Raw genomic sequence first — 14,271 nt, 5'->3', positions numbered from 1 at the left:
TAAAATAACTAACCAGTGAAGTTTTTGAAAAGTGAAAGTCTAATGAAATACTCATCTTAATAAGTATTTGATTTTTAAAACTGAAGTGTTAAATATAGTTTAAATAAATCAACCAATAGCACTCATCAGAGCCACAACTTTGTGCACAAATTGAAGAAATATTCATGCCTTTCTTTCCGATCCACTATATTGTCTACAATGTGCTGATTTGACCTGATTGATCAAGAAAAGCTTCACAGATGAGAAAAACTCTCTTATGTACTAGTTGACATTACATCTTCTGACTCTCCCGACAATCACTTATTTTTAAATTACAAATTTTAATCTAAAACTTGCTATAATGTCTTTGGGCCTGCTTTTTAGTTTTCTGTCTCCTCTCCTGCTGTCATGTTCCTTATTCTCAGTGTGCCTGTTAATAGTAGCATCTTACTTCTCTCTCTTTGGGGAATTTAATCTACTGAGATTCTAACAATGAGGCTTGTTAGAATCATCTCAAGCTAAGTATAGATTCCAAGTGACAACCTATGGAGTTCTCCAGTGAGTTTCCAGAAATACTACTAATGTGTGGGCTTTGTCACATTAGCACTAGCTCTTAGAGGCTTGTTTTCCTTACTTCTTAGTTTTGGGCAATATTCCAGATGGGTGAAGTATTAGAGTGCAAAGGTTATCTATGGAATTGAGAGAAAGGCTAAGCTAATTAAATTGTTCCTAGTTTTTAAGTTTTATGACTCCTTTGCCAGAAAAGTCAAATGTTTGACTTAGTAAAAAACAAGATTCTTAACCTAAGCAATATTTTTTTCTGTTGTAAACCTAGGGCGTACCTCTAATATAATAAACAGCAATCATATGGGTGATTCACTTCCTTTTAAAAGGGACTACAGATAAGCAATGAATGATTAATATGAACAATTGCCGTGCCTTCAAAATGGGCTTTATACAAATAGCAAGAAAGGTTTAGATAACTTCCATGGCTTTCTTTCCCTCTTCATAACAATACAAATATATAGAATATTTCCGATTTACATTCTCACTGTGACTCAGTCATGCTAACTGTGTATTATAACTGCCTAAACCTCAACACACTTAGGTGTTACTCTTTTCTTAGGTTTTAAGTACAGTACTTGTTCACTATTTGTTATACAACAATGGATTGTAAGGATTAGTCGTGTGTTACTGGGAATAGAAGTAACACATGGTCTGCACTGTCCAATGGAGTAGACACAGCCCCTTAAAAGTAATACATGGTAGACATTTCACTTAAGAAATAACTCTTTAACTGATTATATTTCCTTTTACCCATATAGCCAAATATAAAATTAACCCTGTTTGTTGTTTAAAAAGTCATTTTTAAAATCTTCTAGACCTAGTCTTCCCTAAGCTTCCCATGTGTAAAAAATCACTTTTTAGACATTTATAATTGAAGCACACACTGCCATCAACAAGGACACAAATTAGATCAACTGCCAGGCTTAGGAGCCTCGCACCGCTCACTCTTTGGGCACTCATATTCTTTTGGCCTTCCCTTGAATGACATTTTGCAGTTTTTTCCCCTGACAGTAGGCCACGATGCGAGGTATCTTATGATACCGTATAAAAAGAAAACCTTTGATCCCTTGGGAAGCATCTATTGGAAAAGATTTTGTGCTTTTAAAAAATAAAGTTGCACCTTTTGAGATCAAATATATGTTTTTTCTGATACGTGAAAACACACCACGTTTAGACTGGTAATTGAATGCATGTCAATTTAAAAAGAGCATTTTACCTGTCAAACTGGATTTAGATGTAGATGTGAACATTTTACATGCTGTACAAACTCTCTTTGAATTGCTATATTATATGCAGGTGCAATTTAGTATAACTCTCAAAAATAAAAGAAGTCAAAACATGAACAGAATTGTTTTCTTTTAAATTCTAAATGCCAATCTTGAAACATATGGGTCTCTTGAAATTTGTTTCCATTTAAATTTCCATACAGTTTCATAACAGTCATTTCTAAGTTGCTGTTGTTCCCATTCAGAGGGGCATCTTCAGATTTATTTATGGTTGCCTGATCAGCGGAACAAGTTTTCATCTATTTCTCCATTCTTAAATGATCTACAAAATTTGAACATGTGACTATAGACAGTTCTTAGAGCCTCTACTTTCTCCCCTTCAATTTCTCTTTGGTTTTCTTATCTCTTATCTATCCTTTACTGATGATGAGTTGGATATAGGTGTTTCTAACGCAAAGTCATGAGTTAAGTCCAGATGAGGATCATTCAACCAACTTTCCTTTTTCCCAATGCTGCCTTTCTCTCCTTATTTGTGATCAACCCACTTCCATAACTGAGCCATCAGTCACATCACCTAGTTTTTATTCAGCCCTGGCCAAACATGACACTTTTATTTAATTCCCTGTTACAGTATAAAAGTTGAATTGTAGAACAAAATGTCAGTCACAGTGAGCAGTTGGGGCTTTTCCCTGCACAAGCTCAAAGCCCTGCTTTAAGGCTAAAGTAAAGGATATCAAGGAATTCTTGGTTGATTTTTACCAGAAAATATCAGTGTCTCTTTCTTCTTCTTCTTTTTCTTCTAGGAACCAAAGAACTTGTTGTAAGTGTGAATGATGATGGAATCATTTCCTTGAACTTTGAGTGTGATCAGATGGCTCCAAATTCTGAGTTCACCTGGTCCAAGGATTATGTAGCCACTGAGGACTCTGCACGTTTGGAAGTTGAAAGCAAAGGAAACAAGTACGGACTGTTTCAGTTATAATCATGGGTTTCCTTTTCATAATAGAAGGGTGAAGTAAGCTCTTTGCTTTCCATTTCAAATAGTATAAAGAGATGAATCACAAATATTTTATATCTAGTATGTAATATAAAAAGTAATAATCAGTATAAACCTTAAAAAGTAACAAACCTTGCCCTGTCTGGGTTTGCTAAGTGGTTAGAGCAGCCATGGGCAAACTACGGCCCGTGGGCCGGATCCGGCCTGTTCGGCTGTTCTATCCGGCCATGGGAGCCGAAAGAGCGGAGGGGTCTCTTGCTCTCCCCTCCGCTCCTTCATCAGCAGCAGTGTTAACATGTATTAGTTCACACAAACACTCCGTCCATGCTTTTGTTCCGGCCCTCCGGTCCAGTTTAAGAACCCATTGTGGCCCTCGAGTCAAAAAGTTTGCCCACCCCTGGGTTAGAGTGTCAGCCCATGCAGCAAAGGATACCAGGTTCAATTCCTAGTCAATAGGTCAAGAGCATGTACCTGGGTTGCAGGTTCAATCCCTGGCCCCGGTTGGGGTGCATGCGGGAGGCAACCATCGATGTGCGTGTGTGTGTGTGTGTGTGTGTGTGTGTGTGTGTGTCTCCCCCTCACTCCCTCCCTTTCACTCTTTCTAAAAACAGCAAAGGAAAAAATATCCATGGGTTAGAATTAACAAAAAACAACAACAAAGAAATCCTTATAAAGTACTTTTCACATTATTTCATTTAAAGTGCTATCTCATTTATGGTATTAGAAGAGCTTTGATTGACATAAAAGTAAGCTTTAAAAATGATTCTAATTATACTACAGATTTTGAAATCTTAAAGTAATGGTGAGGATGCTTGTAGGGAGGGAGCAAGGAAGAACTTGCTGGTTGCCAATTCAAGTTAGGGTAAATTAAACGGGGTAGGTATAATCTGCTCTGCTTTTTTCACCACCACTTGTAAGTGACACAGTAATGCACTGGAAAGAACTCTATGTGGGAAGCACAGAATAGATGAGTTCTAGTTCCAGCTCTGCCAGGAGATGGCTGTGTGACCTGGAGCAGTTTTTAATTTCCACAAACCTCCAATTACTTTTCTGTAGAATGGGTGAGAGTGAAGGAGATTGATTTTATGATCTAATCCTTTTAGCCCCAAGAGTCTGAGTTTTCTTTTTACTTTGCCTTACTTATCCAGGTGTATATCTTTATAATACCAATCATACTGGATTGCAAAATATTCCCAAGTATTATTTCTATTATAAAGTACCCCAATATATATCAAAAATTAAAAAAATAATAATTTTGTTAGAGAATGGCAAGTTCAGGGGATGACAACTCAGGCACCAGAATTACCAACAGCAGGTTCTGCCCTGTTGCGGGGAGGCCAGAGGGGTGAACCAGGTTCCCTAGCAAGGTCTGATCAGCTAAAATTGTCTTTATTTGACATGTGTATAGGTATGGAGCATAGCTTGGGCATGGGAAATTTGTACCAGCTCCCCACTCCGATCACCATCACCCCTAGGAAAATGTCAGGAAAGACTTCGAGAAACAGCAAGAATGACTAGGTCACTAAGGACTCCAAAGGAAAGGGGTAACATGTGCAAATGCCTAGAAACAATGCAGGACCCAGGTCCCCAGATGCCATGTGGAGTCATTTATTACACAAATATTCTGTTCTTAAGGACAAAAATTACCTTCAAAGAACTCGGGATGGAAGACTTGGGCATTTACTCCTGTGATGTAACAGAAACTGATGGAATAGCAGCAAGCTACTTGATAGATGAGGAAGGTAAGTTTAAAGCCAGCTCATTCACAAGTCCAAGCTGCTTTGAGTTCTCAATGATGTTCTATCATCAAGTGACGTTTGTTTTAGTAATTCAAGGTTTAATTGTTCTTTTTTTCTCCCTACAGAGTTGAAACGTTTACTTGCTCTCAGCCAAGAGCACAAGTTCCCAAGTAAGTGTCCACAATACTTTCACAGTTTAGCAATCCTACTAGGTGGTGACTTCTGGAATAGGGCAGATAACAACTCTGACAGGATTAAGAGAAGAGGCTCTAGAGAACAAATAATGGAACATAGCTTGATAGCTACAGATGCACTTTCTAGAAGTGCTGCTTTTATCTTTGTCATTGTTCTCAAGAGCTGAAGAGAATACTAACATAGGTACCATATTTCATGCTCTGTTTCATAGAGAAGTGGCAGATTACATAGGCATAACAGCTGCAGTTCTCTTTTTGCCTACACATTTTAGAATCATATATTTTTTTTTTTCTGGGCACATTAATTCCTGTGTCTTTTAGGCAAAGTAATCTCCTAATCAATTTAATGTTGGCACTTAATAGAAGAATCATACCTCTAAATAAAGATATTACCTGCCGATCACTTTAAAGTCCTGAAAAATAAGTCAAAGATGCCTTGGTCAGAAAAAGAATTTCTCTGAACTATCTACAAACCTTCCAATAAAACATTTTCCACATAAAAAATTAAATTTCACATTTGACACCTAAAAGAGAAAGAAGTCCGAAATGACACTCGGAAAGTTCCACTGGCCTGATAAGATCTCTTGTCATTGGTACCTATTGACCAAAATAGGGACTTATCCAGAAAGTTGCACCCTAGAGTTTGAGAAAACAAATAGAAAGGTATTTCATATACTCACTCTTTTACATCACGATTTTTTTAAACTCATTAATCCCTAAACTATAACTCCTTCACTACTATGGGAATTTCAGAACCAGGAAACGATACTGTGACCCAGATTATAGACAAAACTTTGTATGTTTGTATATGTGCATTTTTCTAGGAAGAGGGTGTATGGCTTTCCTGAAATTCTCAAATGAGACTGCAATTTTTAAAAAATTGATGCTCTAAAATCAATTTCCTGGTATCTTTTCCATTCCTAAGGAATGATTGATCATGGTACTTGATAGATAAGGTTGATGACTATTGGCCTCAGCTGTAATGTTCTCAAAACCAACTTTGTTCAGCAAAGCAGCATAGGAAGGTGTAAATGTAGGACACAGACTTCCTGAATTCCAGGGGAAAACCATTTCTCTTTTGTATGCTTTGTCACCATAAAACTGGAAACATAATACCATGAGTGGTGTCTTAACAGTTATATATATTTTAAAATTGTATGGAAGGTAGAGGTTTGGTCTGAGCCTCTTTTTAGCTTTGTATTGGAACAACTGAGTTTTACAGTGAATATAAAAGTGCGAATAAAAGGCATCCCTTAAAGCTTGAAAAGGGTAGTTTTAGGATAAATACAAATAAATATTAATATACATTTGGTACAAGTTTAAGAAGCTTATAATTTAAAATGTAGTAGGGCAACATAAAATTGTGAGATAGGTTTAAGGGTGAAGATTTCTCCTAAAGGAAGTAGAAGGACTACTAAACTTTGAGAAACAACCATGCTTTTCCTGCAAAGTATGCCCTGGAGCCGCCTCTAGTACAGAACTATTGACTGAAGGAGGCTTTGTAGAGAACATTTTCACATTACAGGAAATTTAGAAACTAGTTTTAAGAGATGTCAGCCAACTTTTAAAATTTCACTCAGACTCAAATGGCTTAAGTGATACAAGTATAAATCAGAGATACATGGTTCTTTCACTTTCTTTGTGAGGTAATCCATGTGATATTTTAATGTAGCTTCTCAATAGTGACTCGCTATTTGCCTCTGAAATTTTTTGTTTGGTCTGAGAACTTGAACTGGTATACTATGGGGGTTAGGTAGGGTTTAAATGACAAGCTAGGTTCATCTTATATATATAATTAAAATTAATTCTTTCTAAAATTTATTTTTAAAAACATTTTAAAGAACCTCCAGAGGGAGATAAATTGTTGAAAAAATAAAATTGAACTCCTTTCCAAATATTTTGAAGTAACTTTAAGATCACAGAATGGTGAAACAGGAGAATATCTTGATTAATTAGGACTTTCAGTTCAATTTCATTCATTTATAAATGAATTGAATGAGGCCCAGATATACAAAATGGCCTGCCTACTATCACAGCTTGTTAGTAGCTGACCTTGGACTAGGCTCCAGCTCTCCTGGGGCCAGCCCAAGACTCTTTTCATCGCACTTTGTTTTCATCCCTACATACCAGTATACATAACCAAAGCCACAGTAGAGAGTCACAAAGGTTAACTGAAGGACCTCAGGGTGCAAGTTCATCCTCTGCATTTTTACAGTGGAGACATCTGTGCCTCAGAGAAGGCAGATGACTTGCCCAGAGTGACAGTCAGAATTAGAACCCAGGTCTTCCATCCTTCCATGCCATGCTTTCCCTCCAACACTCTCACTGCCTCCAGGCTTTTCAAGAAGCAAGGTGCTCCATTGCCATTTCCATTGAGTGTGTTTTCACTTGTTGGAAGAATCTGTGTCAATAAAATTGGATACCAATATAATTATTATTTCTATTTGTCATAGCTGTCGCAGTTAAATCAGATTTGGCAGTTGAAATTTTGGAGAAAGGTCAGGTCCGGTTTTGGATGCAGGCTGAGAAGCTGTCTGGCAATGCCAAAGTCAACTACGTATTTAATGAAAAGGAAGTCTTTGAAGGGCCGGTAGGTTTTACACTTCTAGATTTCTAAACATGTTATTATAGAATGTGCTGGGGGAGCCTATTAGAATGTGAAAACCACTAGGTGTGGGGGGGGGGGAGTCTAAATTTCACATGTAAAAAATGCAGAGAAAAACATAAATTGATTGTCTCATACTGTCCAAAGTGGAGCCCTTTTGAGAATGAAAGAGGATACTAGTAATTTTCCCAGTCATAAAACACAACTGTCTCAGGCAAATCAGGAAGTTTAATCACCCATGAAATAGAGCTGCTCCCTTTAGAAGGCAGAGGAGCCAGCACCCTGACCCAAACTCACATCAGAACCCCCAGCAGGGACTTGGTTCTTTATATGGAGGAAATGGCCTCAATTGTTTCAATGGCTCAGAAAAAAACTGCAGTAAGATATATTTATTGCTTTTCTGGTTAAAAATGCAATACATCCTTATTGTAAAAAACTTTAAAGACTTAGAAAGAACAAGTCACAAATTTTTACAACTTTTTGATGTACATATTGGTATGTACTTTTTGGTCTTTTTCTATACATCTGTGTGTATATGTCCATTCGTATCTTATTTACATGGGTGATTGTGTATATCTATATTTACTTCTTCACTTTTAACATAACATAGTTTCCATAGAAGGAATGACAACATCTCTGCTTTGTTTGTCGTCTCCAGTCATCAGTAGAGCCAGGATCCGGCCAGGGCCTGGTGGGACTGAAAAAAGTGGGTTTAGGGGCCCTGGCTCTCACCTGTGTTACCAGGGGTGTAAATGGGAGACTGAAAAGTCAGGGGAGAGATATGGTTTGTGGCCACTATTAACAACCTATTCTCCTCTGATCAAGATATGTTTTTGAAACATTTGAGGGGTCATTAGTGAGGGGAAGAATGAGTATTATAATGAGCAGATGGGTATGCATTTTATTCCTTTTCAACTCATACAGTAATTGTGTGTAGATACGGGTCCACCATGGCCCATCTCTTCCCTGTTTTCAAATGTTCTCATAAACTGCTGTGGCCAGTGGAAAGGAAGGAAAAACTTTGTTGGCATCACTCTGTGCCACCACAGCCATTGAGGGAACACTCGTGCACATGTGTGCAGAGACCCACTCCCTGTCATGTGCTCACACACGTTTACATGTTGCTGCATGCACACACAGTTTATTGTCATTGCATTAGGCTCTAATCATACTGTTTCATTGGGTGGAAAATGCTGTCTTAGGTCAGGTTTTCTAGAAGGAGATTCTGAAGTAGAGTTTCAAGTGATTTATGGGGAACTACTCTCAGGAGAAGAGGGTCAGGGAAACAAGGAAGGTAGAAGAAAGCTAAGCCAAAAGTGATCTCAATTGGAGACTGGCTTCCTTGGGGGAGGCTCCAGAACCTGAATTGCACCACAGAGTTGATCCCAGACCTGAGTCTTCATGGGCACTTTATAGAAAAACTTATTAATTCAAATTCATTATGGAACTTGCCCAAGGGCTAAGATTTATCTTTACACTGAAAAAAACAGTTGCCCAAGCAACAGGATAAAATAAGCATAGTCTAATAGGGCAATTTCATTAGGAGCCAATGGATTTCAAATGCTTTGGAAGCATTTTTTTTCTCATATTAATTCATTGCCTGCTACATACCATGCATGTGCTAGATACTAGGGATATAGCAATAATGAGACAAATACTTCCCTCATACTGCCTATAATTAATTTTGCATTATTCTGGTAATTAAAACAAATGTAATCTGGAATGTAAATGGAAATCTAAGAACAACTTTTTTTACTCACATGATTTATTGGATGCCGCTATAATTAACAGTGGGTAATTAAATTTGGAGATGTTGGACTTTCTAATTAATTAATTAATTATTCTTCATTTTTATTGTTGACCCTATTGTGGATGTTCCCACCCACCCCTTCTTTCCCCCCTTCCCTCTGGTCATCACCACACTGTTGTCTGTGACCATGGGTTATGCATATATGTTTTTTATGAAAGAAGGTGAAGAGATTAGCTAAAAACAACTTTTGGATAACATTTTGTGACTTGGGATAACAAAACTCTATATTTAAAAATTAAATTTCAGTCTTTTAGTAATCATTTCTGGTCACAGTCATATATTCCACATAATATTTTACTTTTCCTGGGTACAAGATTTTGAAAATGTGCTCATCTAAAAAAAGTGTTAACAAGAAATTTTATTAAAATTATGATTCTTTGGAGTTGGTATTTCTTTTATCAGGCTATTGTCATCGTAGCTACCTCATTAATTTCTCTTTTTTCCTTTTCACATTGAAGAAATATAAGATGCATATTGACCGAAACACTGGTATAATTGAAATGTTCATGGACAAGCTCCTGGATGAGGATGAGGGAACATATACTTTCCAGCTTCAAGATGGAAGAGCAACTGGCCATTCTACTCTTGTTCTCATTGGAGATGGTAAGAACTCTGTGGAACATTAACCGGGATTCTTTTAATGAAAATGGCACAAAAGTGGTCATGTGGAAGGTAGTAGGAATTGTTCTTGTTTGGATTCCCTAGCTTGAAATACAATTCTCAGTTAATACTTTCCATAGTACTTCATTACATAGAAGTGAAAGTTAATTTCAAAGAATACCAAATTTATCCCTGGCCTACAGGCAGAACTATATATAAATTATCTCATCTATAAACAAATATTTACTACTAAAAGTAGTAAAGTGAAGACATTGCAGTACAACCAGGATTGTATATGTGTCTCAGAAACAAACTGTGATACTATCTTATGATGTGTGTTTATCTTAAATTGCTTAAATTAAGAAGAAAAATATGCAAAAGTAGAGCATACCTCATTAATTAATCATACATCCGATTGTATTTCAGCTGCCATAAATACCACTGTGGGAACCATCAAGATTTAAAATGTGGCATTTAACAAAGCAATGGGAGGGTGGCCTGCTCTCTTCACTTCCAATATCCAGTACTATTTCACTATTTCCTAGCTCCATGACCTTGAACAAATTGCTTAACCTTTCCAAGCCTATTTCTTCATCTATGAAGACTGAAAATGAATAAAGTGGTCATGATGTACTAATGTTATAATAATGAACATAAATCACTTAGCACAGTGACTGTCATGCACATTTATACCACTCCACTCAGTTTCTTACGTTCTTGTTTTTCAATTTCTAGTTTATAAAAATCTCCAGAAAGAAGCTGAATTCCAGAGGCAAGAATGGATCAGGAAACAAGGTAAAAACAATCAGTGAGTAAAGAAATAGCTTCAGTTTCTTGAACAAAATATTCCGAGATTATTTATACAACAAATTAAAATCAATGTTACTACTTATGTTAATACGGCTACAAATAATTGAAAATATTTATTATTAAATAGGTATTCATCTAAAATGTTTAAAAATGGAATCTTGAATTTTAAAAAATTCACTTTAAATATAAATCACATTAGAATTTAAGAATGAGCTTTCATGGTTGGAGCATTTTCTAAAGACCAAAATGTTGCAGGTTTGATTCCCAGTCCGGGCATATGCCTGGGTTGTGGTTATGATCCTAGTCAGGCGAGTATAGGAGGCAACTGATTAATGTTTCTCTCACACATTCATGTTTCTCTCTCTCTTTCCCTTCCTGTCTCTCTCTAAAAAAATTTTTTTAAATCAATAAAAACATCCTTGGGTGAGGATTAAAAAAAAAAAGAATGAGCTTTGATTTTTGCTTTCATGACTAATAGGGTGATCGCTGATATTATTAATATTTTCTAGGTCCACATTTTGCTGAGTATTTGAGCTGGGAAGTGACTGGTGAATGTAATGTACTATTGAAGTGTAAGGTAAGAAGTAGATAAATTTTTAACATTTGAAACAAGGGAAATAAAGATAAAATAGAATATGAGAAGAGGAAGATCAACTTTTCATCTCCATTTGAACCAAATGATAAGCAACACATCCTTACTGCTGAATGTTACTGTAATGGTTGGTTTGTAAGAAACATTTAACATAAAACAACATAAAAATATGGGAAGGCAACATGATCATTCTTATTCATTACCCACACCCTAGTCAATAAGGACAGACTATTCTGTGTGTGCTTTTAAGTAAGACTTTTTTTCAGAGCAGCTTTAAGTTCACAGTAAATTGAAGGGAAGGTACAGAGATTTCCCATATAACCCCCTGTCCCCACACATGCACAGCTTCCCCCAATGACAACATCCCCCACCAGAGTGGTTCAAGTGTTACAACTGACATTAGGCTTCACTCTTGATGTTGTACATTCTGTGGACATGGACAACTGTATAAATGACATGTGTCCACCATTATAGTATCGTACAAAGTATTTTGACTGCTCTCAAAAGCCTCTGTGCTCCACCTGTTCAACACACCCCCTTTATTTTTAAATTATTTTATTTTATTTTATTTTTTTTATTGCTTAAAGTATTACAAAGGGTATTACATATGTGTCCATTTTATCCCCCCGCCCTAGACAGTCCCCCAGCCTCCCCTATCCCCCAGTGTCTTATGTCCATTGGTTATGCTTATACGCATGCATACAAGTCCTTTAGTTGATCTCTTACCCCCCTACCTCCTGCCCCCCAACCCTCCCCAGCCTTCCCGCTGCAGTTTGACAATCTGTTTGAGGCAGCTCTGCCTCTGTATCTATTATTGTTCAAAAGTTTATAATGGTCTCTATTATCCATGAATGAGTGAGATCATGTGGTATTTTTTCTTCATTGACTGGCTTATTTCACTTAGCATAATGCTCTCCAGTTCCATCCATGACATTGCAAATGGTAAGAGTTCCTTCCTTTTTAGAGCAGCATAGTATTCCATCGTGTAGATGTACCACAGTTTTCTAATCCATTCATCTACTGATGGACACTTAGGCTGTTTCCAGATCTTAGCTATGGTGAATTGTGCTGCTATGAACATAGGGGTGCATATATCTTTTCTGATTGGTTATTTTTAAATTATTAATCTCAGAAGAATCTCACATTGTCTTCATTTTAGGTCAAATCTACATTTTAAGTGGTAGATCTATTCCAGAATAATTCTAGCTACACTGCTTTCCATGAAAATTTAGCAATTTCTTATCTAAATTGTGTGACTAGTACGATAATACTTTTGTGTATTGGCCAGCTCTGCTACTGGTTTTGAGACCACCATGCTGCCATGAGGGAGAGGTAAAGTGTTTGCAGCCCAGAATCAATTGTTTAATTAGGCCTTTGGAAAGATTTAGAAGAAACAATTCACATTGCGTCCTGAATTATTTTGTACCTTAGCACATGGTGTTCAGCTGAGTGAGTCATCAAAATGTTTTGGATAAGGAACTCTGCTGGATGAAGTTGAAGTGTGAAGGTTGTGATGGTGAACAGGTGCTCCAAGGTAGAAGTGAAGCTTTGGCATTTGGCATGTAGTTGTCATATAAAAGCCAGAATCCAAGTGCCCCAGTCTCTTCTATGTCTGATGAAATTTAAAGAAACAGCAGTCTATCATAAATGTATAAGAAAAATAAATTCTAGGTTTTATCCTCTCAGGAAATGGCAAAGCTTAAAAAAACAATTTCTCAGGCAGCAGCTAAAACCCTCACTACCTCTTCTCCTAGCTGTCCACTTCCATGTTGCCCCCTACTGACTTTCTCCTGCACACTGCCTACCCCATAAACCAGGGAGGCCCACATGTCCCTCTTCCTTCTTTCTGTGCTACCTATTGCAGTAGCCTTCTGGGCGGTGAGCTCTAGCGTTCCATCTGATGGCTTTCCTCAGGAGAATTAGCCCCTTACCCAGATTCTGGACAATCAAGGGGAGCCTAGAAAGAGGTTCTGAATATTTATAATACTGTATTGATGTTGTTACAATGTCTGGAATGGCTGCCTTCTTTCAGTTTCTCTGATAAAATCTTTTCTCAACGCCCATGTCAGTCATCTCTTCCATAAAGCCTTCACCTTCTCAGTCTAGGTAGAATGAACCTTTCTCTGTCCTTTTATAGCTCTTTGTTGCATTATTATAGCAATTTATGTACATTTAGCAATTACATATTCATTATAGTTAATGCAGTATGTGTAGCCAAACATTCAGACTCATGGGACTATCATGGGCCCCACTTGGAACTAGTCTATTCAAAAGAATATAGGGTAAGAACCCCAGGTTTCCCGCAAGGCGGTACGGGGCATGCCTCTCCTGTAGGAGTGCATATTGAAAGCGCCACCTCCAGATGACAGCTCAGTTGCAAGGAGGTAAGATCCGCTTTGGTCAGGTATAGGAAACACTGTAGCTTTTAAAATTCCTCACTCCCCAAGGCGCCCATATCCCTTGTAACAACTCCCTAGACAGAGCTTCCAGGATCCCCACAAGGGACATGCACAAGTTACAAGAATCAGTACACTTGAGGAAGCCCAAAGCTATGGGGTCCATTTCCAGTCCTGGGAGGGATGGCTGCAGCTCTCCAGTCAGGGGTACTTTCTATTGTAAGCAATGTCGCCTAGCAACACACGTTCTATAATTCAGAAACCAGTTTACAGGATCATAAAGAGCATTTGTATTGGTTTTACTATGTTGTTACCAGTGTTGGTTCTTATTTTATTAACCAAAATGTTTTAACATTTTAAAACTTGAATAACCTTGTTTTTAATGAGTTATAATTGACATATAACCCAGAAGTTTAAAGTGTACAACATAATGATTAGATGTATGTATAGTGAGATGATTAGCTGAATAACTGGACAAATGTATTTACAATTCCCCAAAGAGGAAATATAACTATAAACAAACAGATGAAAATTTGTAATCTTATTTTTAAAATTTAAACATAGTCCCCCTCCAAATTTCTTTGCAAAGCTTCATTTATCTTTTAAAAAATATTTAGATCTATATTTCGAGGCTTACTTGTTCTGTTCTTTTGATAAGCCATTTGTTTTATCATGTGACATAGACCATACTTTAATCTGATAGGATTTGTCTTCCTATAGTTTTCAGATCTTTATTTTCATTTAAGTCTGTCTGTA

The 14,271-nt window shown here is 37.1% G+C and overlaps 1 protein-coding gene across 1 annotated transcript in view; it reads left to right on the top strand.

The window, feature by feature from the left end:
* Positions 1-14,271, top strand: part of MYOM1 (myomesin 1) — a 110,959-nt gene that overhangs the window by 83,700 nt on the left and 12,988 nt on the right. The window contains exons 22-28 of the mRNA XM_081096938.1: positions 2,576-2,732; positions 4,405-4,511; positions 4,634-4,678; positions 7,156-7,292; positions 9,576-9,720; positions 10,453-10,512; positions 11,037-11,104. Of these exons, the coding sequence (XP_080953064.1) occupies positions 2,576-2,732; positions 4,405-4,511; positions 4,634-4,678; positions 7,156-7,292; positions 9,576-9,720; positions 10,453-10,512; positions 11,037-11,104 (719 nt within the window). The remainder of the gene's footprint in view (positions 1-2,575; positions 2,733-4,404; positions 4,512-4,633; positions 4,679-7,155; positions 7,293-9,575; positions 9,721-10,452; positions 10,513-11,036; positions 11,105-14,271) is intronic.

Source organism: Myotis nattereri (genome assembly GCF_964212035.1).
Source record: "Myotis nattereri genome assembly, chromosome: 8".
NCBI lineage: Eukaryota > Metazoa > Chordata > Mammalia > Chiroptera > Vespertilionidae > Myotis > Myotis nattereri.
Note: the sequence above shows the minus strand (reverse complement) of the source record. Positions and strands in the feature narration are given on the sequence as shown.